The sequence below is a fragment of the Stegodyphus dumicola genome, chromosome 2 (genome assembly GCF_044657685.1).
Source record: "Stegodyphus dumicola isolate Sdum_Otavi_A_Nest chromosome 2, ASM4465768v1".
NCBI lineage: Eukaryota > Metazoa > Arthropoda > Arachnida > Araneae > Eresidae > Stegodyphus > Stegodyphus dumicola.
Window position 1 is genome coordinate 5804144 of NC_140769.1, and position 21689 is coordinate 5825832.

The window sequence follows — 21689 nt, forward strand, 5'->3', positions numbered from 1 at the left end:
CAGTAATCAAAGCAAATTTTCAGTTTCTAATATGCTATATGAGATAAATAATTTTTTATTGGATATTTTTTTCTTTTTTCGACTAGCTTAATGCTCTCCTCTTCTATATTTATTTTATACAATAATATGTAATGTTTTGTATAATTTGTTTTTAAAGTACTGCTTATATAATACAGAAATTAAACCTTGTAAAAACTTAAAATCAATTTAAATTGCAAAATTAATTAAAGGATTCAACCTATATGTAGATGGTTATAAAATTTTAATTCCTGAAATAAGCGCTTATTGCACATATATGCAATAAGTAGTGATATGCATTTATATATTCCTGATAAGAGAAATGGTTTCCTAATTTTAATTAAACTTAGGTATTATTCAAAATTTACTTATATTTATTTAATTTTTTTTAATCAAAAGGATATTAAAAGTTTCTATTCGGCAACAGTTTAAAAAATTTAAAGTCCTCCCCTTTTATATCAATGTAATTTCAAAATCTAGACAAGATTAAAAAATTGTATACAAAACCGAAAGCTTAATGAATTCTTTTTATTTCAAAAACAAAATTTTATTGATTTTATAATGCTTTTAAATGCAGAAAGTTTTTAGGATTTTTCATAAGAAATTCAAGCCCCCCCCTCCAAAAAAATTCTGAAAGCATTCAGATTTTATATCACGCCCAAAGAAGAGTTTTAAAGTTTTGTGTGTTACCTTTATTTATTAAATATCATGTTCTCCTCACTTAAGCCATAAAAGTCAATTCAACAGCAATATCACAAAATGTTTATAAGAGCATAGCTTTAGAATTTTTGATACACAGTCTCGAGCGCTGGAGATAAAAATGTTTTTTGTTTCGTACAGTGTTGCCATTGTATGCTTTGAAATCGTTGAGTTTCTTAATAAAAACTCATAAATGCTTTACGAAGTATGAAATAGATAATAAAAAAATTTCAATTTCCAAATTTAGGCTTCCAAATGCCTATATTCGGATAGAAACGTACGTTATTCAAAATTGGATGGCTCTAGGTACCGTTGTTCAATCACAATGCAAGAAAAATACATACATTTATGTAGATTTTTTGTTCCTTAATTACTTTAAATATAATTCAGTTCTGCAAATTTCTGACCTAGTTTCTATAAAAATTAGGCTTTAAAAGAGTTTAATACTGGAATTTTTTATAGAATTCAATCAGACATTTTCGTAAGCAACCCGTTTTTTTGATGCAAGAGTTTTGGAACAGATAGAATATAAAAAGTAACGTAATATTCCCCCTTAAAAGTGCTAGTTAAAATAAAATTTATAAATTAACTTCGGAAGAAAACACACGGACATAAGATTTAAAATTAGAGAAAAAAGCAACTTGTAGAGACATTAGGTATTTTTTTGGAAGCAGGAAGGATGAAAAATTAACTACGCCTTCGCCGGGAATAGAACCGCGGACCTCTGGAATACCATCCCAGCGTGCAGAACACTACACCACGAAGGTACGCTAGGAAAGCGGGAGAAATACCTTATATACTTTATGTTTTCGTAGATTTCGATTTACTTTTAATTGATTGTGATCGCCCTCAAAATCGATAATTCAAAATGTACACCAGACTAAGGCTGTCTTTTGCTTAGATTTAAACTTTACAAGGTCAACTACAGGCAGGAAGAATGCGTTAAGTTATTAAAAGCTGTCTCCCATCAATTTAAGCAATCTATTTCACGACTACTTTAATTAAAAGAAGAAGAGAGGGGGTGAAAAAAGCAAACACGAAATTCAATCTTTTCAATAACATAGACAAGGCAATTACTTTTCTGCTCAAGCAGGTCACGAATGGTGAAAGAGGAAAAGAGAAAAAAAAAAAAAAAAAAATGGTATCAAATCATTACCACATGGGGGTGATGCTAATGTGGCATGAAAAAGTGTGTTTAAAAGCATTTTTGTATCATGTCTCCTAACAAAACAGGCGGATTCGTCTCGCCCGAGAAGCTACAGCGACGATGTCGCTATAGAAACGTCGAACCGTCGACCATTATGTGTCTCTTAAACGTCGGCATTACAAGCAGTTCTGATTTCTGAGCTCTTTCATGCCCCATTCGCAGGACGTTGTTCCATGTCATGGGCGGGAATGGTGCTGGGATTAATGAAGTTCTTCGACGTGCTGTAATCCACCGGAAAGTCCTCTGTTTAAAGATACAAAGATTTTATGTAAAGTCCAGCGGTGTCACGCTCGTGAAGAGCATTGGAATAACTAATGGAATATTCATGGCCACTAAACACTGAGAATTATTAATAAACTCGCTCAGATAGGCAATGAATAAATTGAAATTTTCAGACAACCAAAGCGAAATCCATGACATTTACACCATTGCCCATGGACTGTGACCAGCACCGGAAAACGTATCACTAAATTAAGTATGCAGAGGAAGATGAGGTCGCCCAAGGCTTCATGAATATGCAGCAAACTCTAGGATTACGCAATTTTATTGAGAGGCATTATTAATTTAAGAAATGTAGGGCATCAGGTAGGTTAGTGCTGTGAAAGCAGGAGCAACAGAAATATGAATAATTTAAATCAAAATGGAAAAGAAACACGCCAATGTAACTTTAAAGAAACCAAGAACTTCCTTGAGAAATTCTTGAATTAATAATTACTAAAGTATGATCATTATTTGGTGTTACATTCAGTAACAAAGCAGTGGTGTAAATAAGGGTACGCAAGGAATGCAGTCGCATAGGAGCCCGAAGGCTTAGGAGGCCCATGAATGTCCTGCTGAACTACATTTACATATTTAAACTTAAAACACGTATAAAAATCATGTATTCGAGTAGATTGATTAGTGTACCAAAACGTTTTCTTAAAAGAAAGGGGAGAAAACTTTACCATACATATTTTCTACAAAAATTGTATGTTCAAATAGTTTTCTTTATGAAATTTATGATAAATATGTTTTATATTTAACATATGTATCATTTACATTAAAAATTCTTATTTATGACTTGTATATTATTGCATAAGTCATGTTCGTAAGCTCAGTTGATCACAGAGCGCTATATATTAGTGTCATTTCTCTTTTGTACGTTTACCTATCATGTTGTCTGTCAGTTTATAACAAAACCAGTTATCTACTAGCTTGCTAAATTAAGCGAAAAAAACTTGGATTGGCGCAGAATTTATATAGAAACTCAAAATATAATTGCATGTAAAACCTACAAATTTTATTTAAAAATCTCCGCAAATGTAGACTTTCTTCCCCCCTTTTTTAAGCACAGTAAATTTATTGGGGGGGCAGGAATATTTTTTGCACAGGGGCCCAAGAATTCTAGCTACGCCACTGTAACAAAGTGGGCCTTTACTGCAAAGAAAGCATAATCTTTCCTTTTGTAAGGATTATGTTAATTTTATTAACAAATTTTGAGTTAAACTTCCTTTCCTATCGCTTCTTAATTTCAACTTACCACCAGAACTTAGTTTCAGAATCAGGTCTGAATGCTAATGAGAAAGAGTGGTATTTAACCGCGAAGTTCTACTGTCTTAGTGAGAGAGATACCAGTTATTCTGGAAAGCAGGCGTCCGTCTTTTTAGGCTACTCTCTAGTAAGCTATTATCACGCTCGTACGGTTTTTAGGCCCTTGATAGCTTCGCAGTCAATTAGCGTTAAGGGGCCAACTCCGTTAGAATCTTGATAGCTTCGGCTATATCTCTTTAATTAAGATTAGTTTAGTGTAATTCTTAGTCTCTTAAGTTCAAACCCGAGTGTCGGCTTTATTGTACAACTCCCAGAATGAGAAACTCAAGCGATTATTCGCTTAGTTCTTAAGATTCTTCACATTCAACAGTAACTTAAAGTAAACAGTACGGAATATTTATACCTTTACAGAAGCAAAGATAGTGGGCTCAAAGAAGAACATAAATTAGTCAAAATGCAATGAAAAGCTTTTAATAACCGTAATGATAACAATAAATACAAATTCAAAACTTCTTGTTATTGTTCTTAATTTTCATGAACGGGCGCGTAGCTACTAGAGCAACGTAATTAATGTTTATGACTACAAAAGGTAGCGTTTGTTGTTGTCAAGACCTTTATCATCTACCGGAAGCAAGACTTTGGTCATTGAATCGATGATAATATAGCTATGTTCAGCTTCATCCTGATTTCTTTATCTTTCTTCTGAACGGTTTTTTTATGTGTCTTCCCTCCACCTTTATGCTTCAAAAACACTGAACGTTTACAAATATCCGCGTTTTTTAGAAGATTTAGACACGTGCACATAGATATAGTAAGCCGGCTCCATTAACCATCATAATGACCATCACGCCGCCCAACCGGTATACTGATTAGCGTCGCTGACTCCCGTGTCGAAGGGCCCAGGTTCGAATCCCGAATAAGGTCCGGATGTTTGCAAATGTATAGTGTCGGTGCGGCATGGCGGCACTCTAAATATGTGTCGAGCCGAAAGACCTCTCGTGTGGCTTGGTGGGAAGGAAGAGGAATGGGACACTCTCGGACCCATCTTCCAGGAAGCTCTCAATCAAAATTGGGGGCGGAACTGAGCTAAATCGCACTGTCACTTGCAAGGTGCTAAAGGCTGTTGCCAACGACAGGCGTTAACTCGCGCTCCTTGTCACGAAGAGTTTCGTGGGCTCGGGCTGATGTTACTGTCAGACAAGTGAGCATAAATAACAACAACAACACGAGCATCACTGCAAAAATTAAACTTCATTTTTTGAAGAAAACCTGCACTTTGAGAGACATGACTTTCATTTACATGATGTTTAAAGATAATGTCCGCTTTTAGATGCCAACATATGCAGTAATAAAGTTAACACAGCATATTTTGAAATACTAGTATTCCAATAAATAGCACATAGTGGCTTCTTCGTTATATGTGGCCATCAGTGATGTTAGCTGTTCACATGAGTTCACATGAGCTATGAGCTGCTCATGGGCTGCAGTGAACTCAAGGTCCAAATGAGGCTTTCGAGCTGGACCGTGAATTCTTTTTTTTTTTTTTTGCTGCTCGTGACCAGGGGTAGTAGCGGCGGATACGACAATGCCTTCACACTGTGTAGCAGAATTTGAAAGCCGCAAATCTTGTATGTTGCGATTTATCTCACTCGTCTGAAAGTAGCATCAAAAGAAGCCCGTGACAAGGAGTGGCAAGGAGCGCAAGATTGCTCCTGTCGTTGCCTGGAGCTTTGAGCACTATACAGGTGACAGCACGACTCCTGTTTGATGTCGTTCTGACCCCAATTTTGATGGAGAGCATTGCGAAGGGTTGAGGGTCTGAGGGTCTGCCACCCCTCTTCCCCAAACAACAACCTCTCGAGAGGACTTTTGGCTCTCCACATATTTAGTGTGCCCCCATGCCGCATAGAAGCTATACATTTAAAAACATTTGGAAGGCTTCTCCGGAATTTGAACCCGAGACATTTTAGGTAGCTTACGGTAAGAGCTGGTTTTGATGATTTTGTTGCTTCACGTGAGAATTCACATTATTCTCGTAAATGCATATTTTAATTGCAAAAATATTTTACTAAAAAATGTATTCTTTTTCTTTTGTATTGGCTCGACAGCCAAGATGGGCCCTGGCCTTCTCCAGGCATATATGTTCTTTCTTTGATGCTGGAGACGTGAAATATGAGCAATGCCTTCGCTGGGACTCGAACCTCTCGAAAACGCGTCGAGTGTGCTAATCGCTACACAGCGAAGGCATACTGGAAAGAGGGAGAAAATATAACTGTTTTCCAGTTTTTGACCTTCAGAATGTTAAGGTCATTTTCAACACAATCGATTCGTCTCACCGGGGTCTATCCAGAGGTCAGGTTCCCATGGGCTTCGCCAGAAAGATTATCTTACAACACCTATCTTCATTCATTCTGGCAAGATGACCAGCCCATTTAAGACTCTGTAGTTTGAATAAAATATTACATCAGGTTGTCTACAGATCTTGTATTGATCTAAATTAGATCTTCTTTTCCACGATTCATACACACGGACGCCACAAAGGAAAAATATGTTCATAACAGCATAAGTTTTTTTAATATGTGTATTCTTACATTTGGTCCTTATTCTAGCTAATATTCATTTGCTCTTTATTCTATTTACTAAAGATACTTTGATATAAATATAACAAAAATTTTGAAATAATTCGAATCCCTACTTCTATGATACAATGTCTCCAAAATAAATTGTGGAATTCGGTGAGGTCTCTAAGAATATAAAGTGGATCTTAAATGCAATATAAATAAAATAAAATACCAAAAAGTTGTGATAAAATAAGTTGTTATTTAAAACTTAAAGAATAAAACTTAAATTAGAAAACAAAAAGAAAAATAATTTATTACATAATTTCATAGGAACAAGAGATTAAATAGTTTCCTTTACAAAATTTATCTATAACTTTAAGAGTAATAAAACTGTAAAACGCTGTTGATAAATTCTGAAGATAATGGCTTATATATCTGGAATTTTCTTAATAAATTTATCAACAACGTTCTACCGTTTTATAGTACCCAAAATTATACTTTTGACAATGAAGTTCTATTAATAAATTGTCAAAAAATTCGATTAGTTCCCCAAATTTCGCCAAAAAATCAGAAATTATGTTAAAAAATGTCACTTAAGGGACTTTTTCCTGCTCTCTCCTCTGGCTTAAACAGTAAAATTCGGAAAGTTTTAGTTTGTTCTTTAAACAAAGAGGTATTCGAAAAATCATTTCAATATTAAATTAAAAAAAAACTAAATCGTATTTGGAAAAGAATCGCTTCGCCACATGATATTGTCATTTACAGTGTATACTAATAATAAACTAGATAGCTTTCAGAAAATAGTTTAAAAATAGGTGGCAAACATTCGAATACAGCTACAAACACAGTGAGTGAACTAAATAAAAGCTCATAAGAGGCTCTTTTTGCAACGAAAAAGGGAGGTTCACAATACATGTTACAGAAGACTCATATACAAAATTCCAACATTCTGAGCTCACTAATTTTTGAGTTATGCGAGATACATACGTACGTACGTACAAGTCACGGAAAAAAAAAAAAAAAAAAAAAAAAAAAAAAACTCTTCTGAATCCATTTTACAATCCGTTTTTTTTAAGTCCTTTATTCTGTGCCGTACGTACGTATGTCACGCAAAAGCAGCTTTCAAATAGATTCAAGAGCGGTGTAAATGGATGTTTTCTTTGAAATATGATACCCGAAATTTTTTGCGATTACAATACTTCGTTTATTATATTTCCTTTATTATATTTCGTACTGTAGAGACATTAGATTATTTCGAAGCAGGAAACATGAAAATTGAGCAATGCCCTCGCCGAGACTCGAACCTTGGACTTTTCGAATGCGCGCCGAGTGTGCTGGCCATTACACCACAAAGGCATGCTAAGAAGGCGGGAGAAGTACCTTATAGTACCAGGAAGTAAAAATGATCCTCCAAAACCACTGTTTGCATTAGCCGTTATTCTCTAACATGTACTTTATCTGTTTGTTATTAAATTAAATCTGTTTGTTAAAATTCGTTAACGAATTTTATCTGTTTGTTATTGGTTAAAAAGTTTATGATTTAAATGCAGATCTTTGTCTTTGTTATTACCAATTATTTAGCTGGACCCATGAAGTTATACTACCTAGACTCGTTAAAATCATTGCACATTTCTTTTTCTTTTTTTATAATGGCTATATTAGATGGGTGGCCTCGCAAGTGGCTAGTTAATAAACAAAATAAAGGTATAAACTGTCCGGGAGCAAGTGTGTTGTTCTCAATTCACTCTGCTATGTTCAGCATTATCTCGTTTTAATTTGAATTAAAGGTTTTAAGGAACACCCAGTGGCAACAGCTCTGAGAAAACTTCAATTTGCCAGACTGCAGTACGTAAAGCAATAGTGACAACAAGAGAAAAGCTATTCCTTTAACTACAACAACAGATTCAAAATGTTATTACAGTTTTTTTTATATCACATGAGAGGATAGAGGACGGAGGCAAAATCCGTCGATCGAGTGGATGTAAAAGTTAGCGCCCCCTTGCGGTCGCTTGAGCAGTTTCCGGAAGAGGGTTTAAAGTCATTTTGTGCTGTAATCCCCGGAATTTTGAGCGGCTCTCCAACCGCGAAGGGCAGGTTTCGCTAATCTCCTTACAAATCCTCTCAGGGTTACCATATCTTGCCAAAGGAGCAGTTAAAGGGGTCTTCGGATAAACGGACTTAAATGTCTAATCTTGTCGTAATGAATTCCACAGATTTCGGCATTTACGCCAAACACTAGTAGATGTAATTTTATTAACTCGATTGGATTCTGATTTTAATAAGGAGGTGAAGCAAATTTTATGTGCCAGGGGCTCAAAGTAGTTGATATACAAAGTAGTTGATACAGCAAAACTGTATCAAATTGATTGCGTTTAATCATAATTTAAAAACTTGAACTTTTTCTCTCACGAGTAAATTCATTACGTTCTGTTATTGGTTGGCAATATCGCATTGCGAGAGTTAGTTTTTTTTTAATCTATTGTAACGTGTATACGAGCCAGTTTCCCTTAGAAAGTCCTCTACGAAGGCATCCCTCCCCTTAGGCAGATAGCCCTAGTGTGCTTTGCCATAATTAAATACACTATCACCATATAATCTTTGAAATGTATCAACTGAATTCGGAATTTTGTTTATAAACTTCAAAGAGTAGAAAAATCGAGTTTTTTCGAAAATTTCACTGAAAAATCAGAAATAAAGTTAAAAATTTGACACGAATTTTATTTAAAACATTTTTCCCTGCGGTATTTGATGGTGCAAAGAGTAAACTTTTGAGATTTTTAGTTTATTGATTAAGCAAAGATATGTGCTAAAATATCATTTAAAGATTTAGTAAATAAGAATAAAGTTTAAATCGAATTTTGAAAAGAAAGCTTCACGATACTGCATTGCCATCCATAAAAAGTGTGGGTATAAAATTTGAACTGGATAGCTTATGAGGAGGAAATATAACAATCGATGACAAACGTTTGATCATAATGAATAATGCCAAGAATGGACTAAATAAAAGCTTACAGTAATAAATCATTGTGCGTAGACTTACCAGACGTCCCTCTGTGATCGTGACTGTCCCGGTTTTGATAACGTGACGCTTGCAACCCGACCAGTTTATCATTTTGTCTCAATTATTTGGTAAAACTTTAAATGTACCGTATATATAGACAAGTCAAAACAGTGCAAATTCGGGTAAAAGGGCGATTTGGAAATTAAAATATTCCCTCTGATACACTCCCACTTGCCAATCTAAATATTTTGTGTGTAGATCTATGTTCTTTTAATGTCATCTAGATGTTTTCCATTAAAACGATGACAAATGTCCCTTACATTGAACTTTAGGAAAGCAGTTTTGGTGGAGCAAATCTTCTATTTAGAATCTTTTATTAATTAATATGGTCTGAAGTTGAAACTTGAGCTAAAAAAATGAATGAAACTGTAGCAAATAATACAACAAACACGGATGAACTTTTAGACAAAGTAGTGTTTGCAAAAGTTTTTTTGGGGGGAGGGGGTATCAGCTAATTACGAAACTTGGAAAAATAAATGAGGTTGCGAAGAGAAATGGATAGAACTTTTTAGACATTTCGAAGACAAAAACATTTCATTGCCTTATCTTATTGAAAAACAGAATACATTTTCAGCACGCCAGGCACAGCGCTATTCATATGGTCTGAAGAAAGAAGTCAAACTGAATCAACCGTAGAAGTTAAAAAAAAAAAAAAGAAAACATTTTCAAGGTTAACAGTGGACTTTTAGTACTCTGCTAATTTTGCAGCCTTTTGCTACAGCTGTTGTTGTTGCAGCATTCTGCTAATTTTGCAGTTCTTTTTCTTTTTTTGGTAAGCAACTTTTTATGTCCCGTATGAGCAAACAAATGTCTCGATTTGAGCACAAAATACTATAGTAAGGCTAATTATGCGTGTGGAAAATTACTCAAACAGTCGCCAACATAGTTTCTGATCATGTCTTTATAGTCTTTGAATATCAGACAGGAAAGAATATACTCATTATACAATAGACAATTTACATATAATGGAAGTTTTACTTTATACTAATGGGCATTTACAAAAGACATTAGCGAAGCACAAGTTATGTTCTTTATTCTCTTAAGACCTTATATATAAGTGAGATTTAAACTGAATCAGTTTTGTAGAGGACAGGACGTTAAGCGATAAAACTCGCCAAGTGGTGCCCCTGCCTGTAGAAGTAGAGCGGGGGTCGTTTTGATGTAAATGCAGAATTGTGATTTAGAAGTGCGACGGACACTTGAATTACTTATCGTTCTGTTAGCACAATACCCGGATTTCCCCATTCAGACAAGTATTTGGACAACGATGTCTAATACCCTAAAGTCGAAGCGGGGATCGTCCAAAACTCTAGAATATGTTCCTTACTTAAAAGCTGTAACCGGCGTAAAGTGAGATTTAAAAAAAGTTCACTCATGTAAGAAATAGAAACATATGGTTCAGTTGTAAACTCAAACTGCTAATGTTTTCTAACACCCGCAGGTATATTTGGTGGAAATTAATTAACGATCATCATCGTTTTTTAACATATTAAAAAGGAATTCTATTTGAAAACTATCAAAAATCGGATCCGTTCTGTTACAGGATAAAACGTTCCTAAAATTGTTTGGTTTGGTTTAGTGGATTTTGACAAAGCATACTAGTTCTATATGTATAAGGGAAGGGATGCTTTCGTGGAGGAATTTTTAAGTGAAACTGGTTCATATACACTTAAACCACGAATTCGTCTAAAATCGAATCCAGGTCAGAATTGGCCCGCCAGCGGCCGAGCGGTAAAGTCGCTGAACACTGGTAGTTCGGTCCGAGGTTCGAATCCCGCGAACGGGCTGGCTGCATGGGCGTTTTCGTGGTTTTCCACATGTGTAACGTGTATACGAGGCAGTTTCCCTTAGAAAGTCCTCCACGAAGGCATCCCTCCCTTTAGGCAGATAGCCCTAGTGTGCTTTGCCATAATTAAATACACCACACCACCAAGTCAGAACTACCAGTGTTCAGCGATTTTACCATCGGTCACTGGTGAGCTGTTGGTAAAATATTTCTGGGCATAAGAAATATGCCTTTCAGGATACTTATTTTCATGAAACAAAGAATTCCCATATTCCTTCCCCCTTTTTTACTAATGTTAGCATCCGAAAATTGTGAAAGAAAAATTATGAGAATAATTTAATTCCTGTAGGATGCGGTTGCAGTAAGAATATAACAAATAAAAATTATTCACGGATAAACTACAGATGACTATCATAATATTCCAATAAGAATACATAATAATATTAACATTACAGTATCTAATAAGGTAATGATATCTTCCTTTCTACTTCTTTGTAACCTGAATCCCGTCCATTTTTATTGTTGTCTTTGCTACTCCTTAGGCCATAAATTATCCACAAATAATTAACGAATTAATGAACGAAATCGCTGACTAAATGTCAGTTTGTGTTTGTTTCGTTGTGATGGGTCGGTTCTTGTAAGAGACTGGCGAAAAGTTCAACAGTTAGAACAGAAAGGTTCGGCGTGGCTTTCGCAGATATTTTGTGAGGGTTTTTCTTCGTTAGTAGGACAAAAAGAATCACTATGTGGACGAATCTATTGCGAAATTTAAGGGAGTTCCTTCTCCAAACACACTGAGTAAGGGGACAATTACGCAAATATTTTTTGTTCCAGAAAGTTCCAGAATCCCACCCTAAAAAGGGCTAGGGTGGATACACAAGGAAATACGGTATTATAAATAAAGAACCTTAAACACTTTTATCGATAATACTTACTTACACTTGTAGGGACATTAGGGTTTTTGGAAGACGGAGAGATGAAAAATTAGCAACGCCTTCGCCGGGAATTGAATCGCGGACATTTTGAATTCGCGTCGAGCGTGCTGACCACTACACTACGAAGGCATGCTAAGAAGGTGGGAGAAATGCTTTATATACTCCCCTTTTTAAAGGGCGATTGGGGTTTTTAGGGGAGAAATCGCGAAATCCTGGGTGTGGAGAAACCTCATCCAACACCCTTTTAGTTCGGGGGCCACTGTAGAGACATTAGGATTTTTTTGGAGGCTGGAGAAATGAAAAATAAGCAATTCGTCTGGAATCGAACACGGACCTCTGGAATATCGGCACAGTGTGCAGAACCACAATACCCCGAAGGCACTCTAGAAAAGCGGGAGAAGTACCTTATACACCAACTATATAAAGAAAGCAAATTCAAAGGTGACCAACAGGCAAAATTGCTGTCTGTAAACTTTCAAATTTTTACACGATTTTCCACGAATTCACTTAAATTAAAAAAAAAAAGTTAGATTAGCTTAATTGAACAGGGCAACACTCATGAATTAGTTATTCACTGGGATTTGAACCTGGATTGAACTACTAGTAGTAAACTGTTTTTAAATTCTTTAGTACAGCAAAAATAATGTTTTTAAATTCTTTTCTACACGAAATTGCCTTGTGCGTGTTGACTAATGGGGTTGTCACATCTAAAAACCTGTAAGGCGAAGACAGACTCTTTCGAGAAACGAGCTTCTTTTTCTCCTACCATTAGAGGATTCCTAGGTGGAACATGTTTCGCTGGAACCGGTGTTCCGGCTAACTACGCAGGACATTTTTAGTCTGAGCTGAAAATACTTTGCTTGAGGCTTTGCCTCTCTTACGATTTTTCCAAAGAATTGGCTTCGCGTGAGGCAATCAATCTGATATCCTGAAAACAAAAATTTTGGGAAATGTTTTTTTTTAAAATTTGCTGTTGAGGGTAGCTAGTGGATATGATATCGATTTTATAACGGAGTAGATAAGAATCTTTTAATCGAATTTGATAATGAGCATTTCTTATGCCCTATATTACTGAAACAGGTTTATCCGTTAAGTGCGTTCGGCAGGAAGTGCATAGTACTATCGTATTTGGTCTTATTATTGCCCCCCTCGTAGCATTTTAGATCTAAGTCCCGAAAATTTTAAAAACATTCGCATAATTTTCGTTTCCTCGATTATACATAGTTTTTTCTTCTGGGGTTAGTTTATTCGTAAATTGTATTCCATTGCTTTCATTTTTATTTAGTGTACTAAGTTTGTATTAGCATTTCATCCATTTTATTTTCCCATACATTTATCATTTAAAACTCATCTTCTGCAGATTCTTCTTCAACCTACCCGGACGTCCTCGACTTAAAAGAGTTTTTTAACACCCTGGTTTCGCCTTACTTCCCTATTATTTATATTACTGATGTGGCCGAGCTTTCGAAAACCGAGTCTTCTGTTTCCCTTTTCACCTTCGTTCCTGCAATGCCCGTCTTGGGAATTGTGGTCAAGACTCCTTCATATGATGTGCTTTGGGCCTTTGGAAAGTCATTCAACCGGATACGTCGCGCTCTAGCCTACTCGTGGAGCACAGTTACGTCAAATATCAGCTCAATCTCCGTTAGATGTTGTAAAGTTAATATTACTATGCATTCTTATAGGAATGTAGGTTTCTTTTAAAGAAATGATTTTCTGATATTTGCGTGTATTTTATCCATGACTCCTTTTCATTTTTAATGTTTCTACTGTAACCGTGTTTTTGGAAATTAAATTACTCGCGGATTAATAAAATTTTTGGAAGTTTTTCCCCCTTTGGATTTTCGAAAAATAAAGTTAGTTAAAGTATCTGATGTGGACACCACATGATTTTATTGCACAGCCTGTTACATATTTTTTGCTGCACTTCATTGAACTTATTTCCTCCAATTATTATAAATTCATGAGCCGATATCTCAAGCCAAATTGAAAATGAAATCAAAAATTGTAAGTTTTCAAATTAAAGATTCCGGTCAATTCTTGTTATATGGGAGTCAAATATCTTATAATTTTATTTTTTCATAACACTTTAATAAAATTTTCGCGAATATAAATACAGGAACCTGGAGACTGCATTAAAAGTTACATTTCGATATTTGTCAAAAATAATGTTTTTAAATTCGAATGTCAAAACGTGAGTACTTTTGTCATTTAAAACACTTCTATAACTGGAAATACATGACTGCGACCAACGATTACGAAAATAAACTTTTAAGCTTAGTAAGTGGGTGGGTATATATATGTTTGTTACTGCCGATTGATATAAAAAAGAGAGGTGCACAACTAGATGTTATAGCAGCCTGCTCTACAGATAATCGTTTTTGAGTTATGCCAGATACATACATACGTACGTAGGTACAGATGTCAAAGTCCTTTTTGAATCCATTTTACAATTGGTTTAGGAAAAAAAAAGAGTCCTTTATTATGTGCGTACTTAGCAACATCACGCAAAAAAATCGTCCAAATTCATTCGACAACAGTCAGAACGGATATTTCAGTTGAAATATGATACCCGAAATTTTTCGCGATTACAATACTTCCTTTGCTTCGCACAAGGAAATAAAAAGGGGAGTATGCAAAAAAATATAGTATTATATTATGTCTGTTCTACAAATACTATAGGTATTAGTTTGAATTGATCGGTCTAGTGGTCAGTGCAGGCCGGCTGAAAATCCGAATTCCAGGTTGTGGGTTCGACTCTCAGTAAGTTCACGTAAGTCGACTCACGTAAGTTCGACTCTCACTTGCTTCCTTATCTGCTTCTTCCCTCTTATATCTAAGATGCAATACCAGTCTAGTACTTTCTGTAGCTATTAAATTAGGTTAACTTTATACAGCAAAACACGAAAGAGGCCGAAGGAGAGAGATGCCTTCCTGGAGAACGTTCTAGAGAAACTGGTTACTGTTTGCGTTATACAAGGGAAAAACACGGAAATTAATCATGCAGTCAACCTTTGTGGTACAAAATTTGCATCTAAGTGGCATAACTTCACCAATCGGGATCGATGAAAATCAATGGATTGCCAGCTCTTGAAAGTAGAGTAATCTGAATTCTTGAGAAATCTAAACAGTAAGGTCAAAGATGAGTAAGTTGCAAAGTAAGTAATCGAACTGTCTGCAATATTTTTATAAATTCTGTTCCGTGAGAATTCATCTCGAAGTAATGAAAACGCAAAGTAATGAGTTTCAAGCCCAAAGTAATGGAAAGGTAAGAATTCCTCTCATTCTTTTCAAACACCAGTAAAAGAAACACCAGAATTATTATCTTGTAGCCTCTTGAGCAGAATAAGAGATATAAGAATTTTCGTGGTTCGCTTCAAGCGTTTATTCATATCAAAACAAACAGGATACTTCCTAAAACAAGAAAGCAGAATAATATGTTTACCAGCAACTGTACGGATAAGACCGTTGAACACTCGTAGCTCGACCTCGTTGAAATTCTGTCACCAGCGGCTGAATGTTTAAGTCGATAAACATTGGTAGTTTGACATGGTTTCGATTGCAGGCAAACGAAACGATTGCATGAGCGTTTTCGAGGCTTTTCCATGTGTAATTTGGATATGAGTCAGGTTTCCTTAGAGGGTTCTCACCGAAAGCATTCCTTCCCTCAAGCATATAGCTCCAAAGTACTTTGCCATAATAAAATAAACCCAATCTGTTAGGATGTCCGCCGTGAAAGGCATCCTCGGTGAAGGGTTTGTCTATATGGGTGTATGTTTGTTTGGTATTTATCTCAGGCTTAATAAGAACAAAGCCAGTTTTCTTGGAATGTCTTCCTCGAAGGCATCCATATTCTTCCGTAAATGGTTCTCATGTACTTTGCCGAAAATTATTAAGCAATCAAACAGACAAAGAACCAAAAACATTTTTGCTCCAGCTTCATCAGTCAAAAATACTTGTACCAATATTTACCTGTGAGTAATTATTTCAACAGTAATGTATTCCATCTAATATATGTGATTAATATTTTTACAAAATATAAATAAAACCTTCTGCGTGCATTTTTTTTAACTAAATAATTATTTCAAAATTTAAAATTCCAAACGGGATATTAACTTAGGTGCATGAAATATTAAACTAAAGGTCTACTCTCTACCAAGATGCACAACATATGGCCTAAAAAACCTGTTTGTTAATTAGAATATTGAACCCATCGATGGAGAAGCGGATAACCCAGCTGAACCCTTGTAGTTTAACCCACGCTGGAATCCCGGCATCCCGGCTAATGAACTGACTACAGTGGCGTTTTCGTAGACTTCTATTATTGCAAAGTAAGTATAAACCAAATTCCTCTAGCAAGTCCTTTCCTTAGGAGACACCCACCAGCGACCGAGTGGAAAAATTGGTAGTTCCCACCTGGATTCGATTCTAGGTGAACGCGCTGATTGAATGGGTGTTTTCGCGGTTTCCCCATGTGTAACGTATACACATGCCAGTTTCCTTTAGAAAATCCTCCACGAAGGCCTCCTTAGGCAGATAGCCCTAGCGTGCTTTACCATAATAAACTAAATCAATCTATAGGAGACAGCTTTTGTGTACTTTTATTTCTTTCCTTTTTTTAATGCATAATCGATTAAGCAAGTTAAGCTCTATAAATTTAATTAATTAGGAATACCGTTAAAAATGGAATAAAAAATTATCAAGAAAATGATGGCTGGACTTCTTGCTGAATTATTAAAAACTGAGGTTGTCTTTAAAAGACCGAACTTCTATGATGATAATATTTTGCAGATTGCCAGAGCTGTCATCTTCGCCCATGGAACTATTTGAATAGGCTTCATCATAGGCACGACAATAACAACAAGAATAGCAACAATACCTCGCCTTTAAACTACGGAATTCTTTTTTATGCAGTCAAAGCCAAACTTCTGAAAAAATGTTTTTGTTCTTGAAGAAGAGGGATCTATGTCGGATCGTCCTCGGAATGGATAGAGTTTTATTCCAAACCCATATGCGAAAAAAAGCTTTTCGCATATATAATCTAATTTTAAATTATATATAATCTAATTTTAAATTATATATATAATCTAATTTTAAAGCGTCTTTTTCTTCTATTTCATATATTTTTTATACTTATAAAAATTTTTCCAAAGTGAGCGGACGATGAAAGTACGTTTATTCGTTGGAAGTACCAAGTTAGCGCATATATCTCTCTTAAGGAAATTTTCGATACTACCATTGTATTGTCCTATATAATGGAAAAGATTCAGACTTCATTAAAAACATTTGAACGAAAAAAAAAATTGGGCAAAGAATTAGTCTTTATCTCTTAGATCAGCGGTGCCCAACCTTGTGCTCGCCAGCTCGCTTAGGTACTATGAACAAAAAATATTTAAAAAATAAAAATTCATTTATATTTCTTAATTGTTAAAATATAGTAAGCATTTATAATCATAAGAGATATCTTACAAGACTTTATAAAATAATTGATTGCTGACTGATGATAGCGAATATAGAACCTTATTGCTTCATTCCGATGTTAGATGGCTCAGCAGGGAAAAAGTACTTCAACGATTTGTAGAACTTCCTTCGCCAATAAAGCAGTTTTTGGAATCCGGAAACGAAAGTTATATAGAATTGGGCGATAATAATTGGTTATCCGATTTGTATTTTCTTACGGATATAACAGCTAAACTGAACAAACTGAACGAAGATCTCCAGGGAAAAGAAAAAAACCCTTTTTCAATTGACTGGGACTGTAACTGCTTTTCAGATAAAGGGTAATTTGTGGATAAATCAGATGGAAGAAAACAATTTCATCCATTTTCAGAATTTATCAAGCCATATTAATAACCACAAGGCAACGGAAACAGAGAAATACTCGGAAAACCTAAATGCACTAAATTTTGAACTTCGCTTCTCTGATTTCCACAAAGTTCAGCCAATATTATTATTGATCTCAAATCCATTTGACGAAATTAATATTTTAGATGTATCACATAAGACTGGAAATATATTTAACAAAATTGTTGATGTTTTGGAAATGTGTTCGCGATAGGCCAAAATGTGCTCGCCAGAGGCCAAAGGTTGGGTACCACTGTTTTAGATAATCTGCGAGCAACATAGTACATTAGTACGTTGTTAAAGTGAAACATTTCCTTAACTGATTCATAGTTCTAACAAGACCTGGAAGAATTCCGAATTTTGCTTGTCGATGGCCCCTTGCTTCGCCCCTCCTCACGACGGCGCAGTTACGCGGTTTATAGGAAAGCGGTTAAGAGCGGGGAGCGGATAAAGGGGTATGTGGAACACAATCTGAATGAGAAAGGGGGTTTCTTCGGTGATTAGCGAACGTTAATCCTGCCCGGAAAATCCTCTTTAGAGCTGACGATTGAAAATGTCGTTTGCGACTCCGAAAGGAGGATCGGACGCTTCTGTTGACTTCGATTTTCAGAATGAAAATGCCTCAACCGTGTACTTAAAGTAAGACGAAGCAGATATTGCGTGGGATGTAATGGGGACATTTCGGGCAGCTGAATGTAATTTTTGGATACTCTAAAGGAGTAGTAAAATTTCAGTGCTTATTTACAATTACGTGAAGTTATTCAGTTTTGCTCCTGACTTTTTTCTTTCTACAAGAATTTTATGAATTGTTTGTTGAATATAAAACGGAAAATCTTTTCCTTTGAATTAGAAGAAAGATTTAAGAAGCGTAACAGAAACCTTCAAACTTTTATCAACAGAAAAATAAGAGGGGGGGGGGAGGTGTGTCTTGCGTTGTTCGCAAACAAAAAGGTACACAGAGTTAGCTTCAGATATAAATTTTTAACTGACACTGTTTATTAAATTAGTTTATTTTTGAAAACTGAATTAGAATACTAATGATTATAAATTTGTGACTTTATGGTTTTTCTCAATTTGTTCTTCCTGTATCGGCAAACGACTCTGTTTCGTGCTTAAAAGTTGTTTAAATTAGATATTCTGAACTTTAAATATTATTATGCAGCATAATATGATATGCCGCTATTTTAATGAGTCATAATGCCACTAGTGATAATGCTGAAAAAGGTACAAAATTCAACTATTAGCATGCATTGGTTAATTGAAGTAGCCTAGGATAAGGAACCAAGTTCATTATACAAATTAGCATTAAAAGCTAACCAAATCGCATTCTATTTTATTTGTAATGTAATGTAATATACGAGTGTGCTGCAACCCCCCTGGACGATAATAATCGGCCTCATGGTGAACGCAGCACACCCAACAGAAACAAACAAAAGTACAGGTAAAAGATTAAAACACAGATTAAAACAAAATACAATTAAAACCATCAGGCCAAAATTCCCAGTATTCTGTTGCCATTGTAAAGTTCATCCAATCCTTTGCAAATCTAAACTCTTTATTGCAGCAGTAGAATTCCTTTACGTTACCATGTTTTTCCCCAACATGTCGCAATAATACACAGTCTTCGACGAAATGTCGTGCATTGCCTTCAGCACTACGAAACTAAACAAAGACTATTATTTTGAAACATATTCAATCTTTTCAGGTGCACCGGGAAGCATCCGTGTCCAGTAATTGATTATCAAATTCACATATCATTCTCATAATTTTAGACAAATATTCTTTCCTTTTCCACGAAATGTTTCATTTCTCTTTCCAGAAATCATAATAGAAAACTTTGATTTTACCAATAACAATTCTTTCCGATGATTGAATATAGAACGCATCCTCGGCATGACCCACAGCAGCCTCTTTGGCCTGCATGTCAGCCCTCTCGTTCTTTATAACACCAATATGGGCTTTCACCCAGTGCATTTTCACTTCATGTATTTTCTCAACTTTTACAAGGAGATCTTTTATATATGAGACCAAAATATTGGTGTTATCAACATCTGCTAGTGCTTCCAACCCAGATAATAAGTCTGTTGCCCACATCCCACTAGAAAGAACGTAAGTTAATTAATGCTTTTTCTTGTCTTTTATAACTTCATGCACATTCCTTTTCTTATTATATATACATTAATTTTCAATTTTTATTATTTGATTTGTTTTTGCAAAGATTGCATTATATTTCTTAATTTTCTAATGTTTTTTTCAGTTACTCTGTGTTCTATTTCATAATTCCAATTAAGATTACCAATGTCTAATTTTTTACAAATAGTTTTGAATTAAAATGCATAAAAACGAGGATGTCGGGGGACAATTACTAAAGAATTTTATCAATTTTACTACATAAATTGCTTTTCATTCAAAATTGTATTAGCGAAAATACTTAATAAGAATGAGTTCTTTGGTACTCTACTTTGGTTCTGAATACCTTCACTTCACGGAAATAGTTGGCCTAACTTAATTTGCCACTTGGCATCACCATTATTACTTGAGTAAAAGACGAAACACCTTTTTTTTATTTTGTTATTCATGATTACAATTTTGTTATTCATGATTTACTTCAAGTCCCCGTAAAACATTTTTAACAATTTACATTCAAGTTACTTTAAAACAATTTTCGGAATTAAACTTCCTACCTATGGGTTCACTCTTTTTAGATACTTCAGCTAAAATTAATATTAGGAGATAATATAATCAATATTTCTTTAGTAAATAAATTATTATTATTTTACTTTGCAGCTATTGCGCAAGTATTAGAATAACTTGTTTTCGAACTCAGAGAATTTAAGATCATACAACATTGTATATATTTAATATATGCTTAAGAATTTTAAAAGCATGAAAAGAATAAATAATAATAATGCTTTTAAAACTCTTAAATTATGATTAACAGCATGTTGCGCTAATCTTTTCATTTAGTACTTAGCGTACTGTATTCTCAAAACATCTACTGCTCCTTTTCTATTAGTATATGGTTTTACGGTCAGGTTTTCATCAATCCATTTACGAGTAAATACGATAGCAGCCGATTCGGCCGGAAAAACCGTTTATTAGCCATATTAGGTTTATTAGGCATAAGGTTTATAAGGTGTTATCAAATCACTTTGTTATAAATTCTATGAACGCATTTTTAAGATGATAGTAACTGAATAATTGGAATTACACAATCTTTGTTTTCATGTTAAACCTTTCTCAAACTTAAATGTAGAATTTTGAAAAAGGATGGTATAAAGAATGAAGAAACTGCGTTTTAGACATTTATATGTATGTATGTGTAAATAAAGGCAGCAAAGGCCAGTATTAATGCTAGTGCAAAGAAATACAATTTGCTAAAAATGAATTACAGAACTTCACAGTTCCTTTTCACATAAGAAATGAACGCGTCTTACCATTTTTGCTGTCAGGACTATCCACGATCTCTAGTTTTTCCTGAAAAGAAAAGAAAAAAAAACTTTCAGTGTGAATTAAAACACATGCATTCAGGTTCATAAATTGTTTTGTTAGAATTGTTAGTGTTAGACAGATAATTTTTGAGAATATTTTCAGAATGTTTACAAATTAATCATTTTTGATCGTGAATAACATACATATTTCAGAAACTTTACTATTACTATAAATATATTACGAATAATATAAACATTCTATATGCATATAGATAAAGCAGTTGCGTTGTTAATCATGAATGCGACCCAAAGCCCCTTTCTACGGCTTTGAGAGCTTGGCTCGAAAGATGAGAAAAGGACGCACTCAGCTCCAATGAGCTTCCGACTGAAAACAGCACACTCGAATACTAGTATAAGAAACTCCTATCGCTTCTTATCTACCGTCAGCCATTCGAAAAAACCTTCGGTTCGATGGATTGTAAGTGCCCTTATACCTCAAAGACTGTATACATTTGAAAACAATCATGCCCTTTTCGGATTCAAACACGATCCTAAAGACAGGTTACCCAGTTTTGCTAACTATCATAAATTCTGAAGAGGTAACTTTTGAAATACAC

General features: G+C 34.9%; 1 protein-coding gene across 4 annotated transcripts in view; it reads right to left on the reverse strand.

The window, feature by feature from the left end:
- The window catches only part of fuss (SKI family transcriptional corepressor fussel), a 337279-nt gene that overhangs the window by 41533 nt on the left and 274057 nt on the right, over positions 1-21689 (reverse strand). For all 4 annotated transcript variants that reach the window (XM_085810407.1, XM_085810406.1, XM_035356880.2 and 1 more), the window contains exon 4: positions 21079-21118. In XM_085810407.1, the coding sequence (XP_085666533.1) occupies positions 21079-21118 (40 nt within the window). The remainder of the gene's footprint in view (positions 1-21078; positions 21119-21689) is intronic.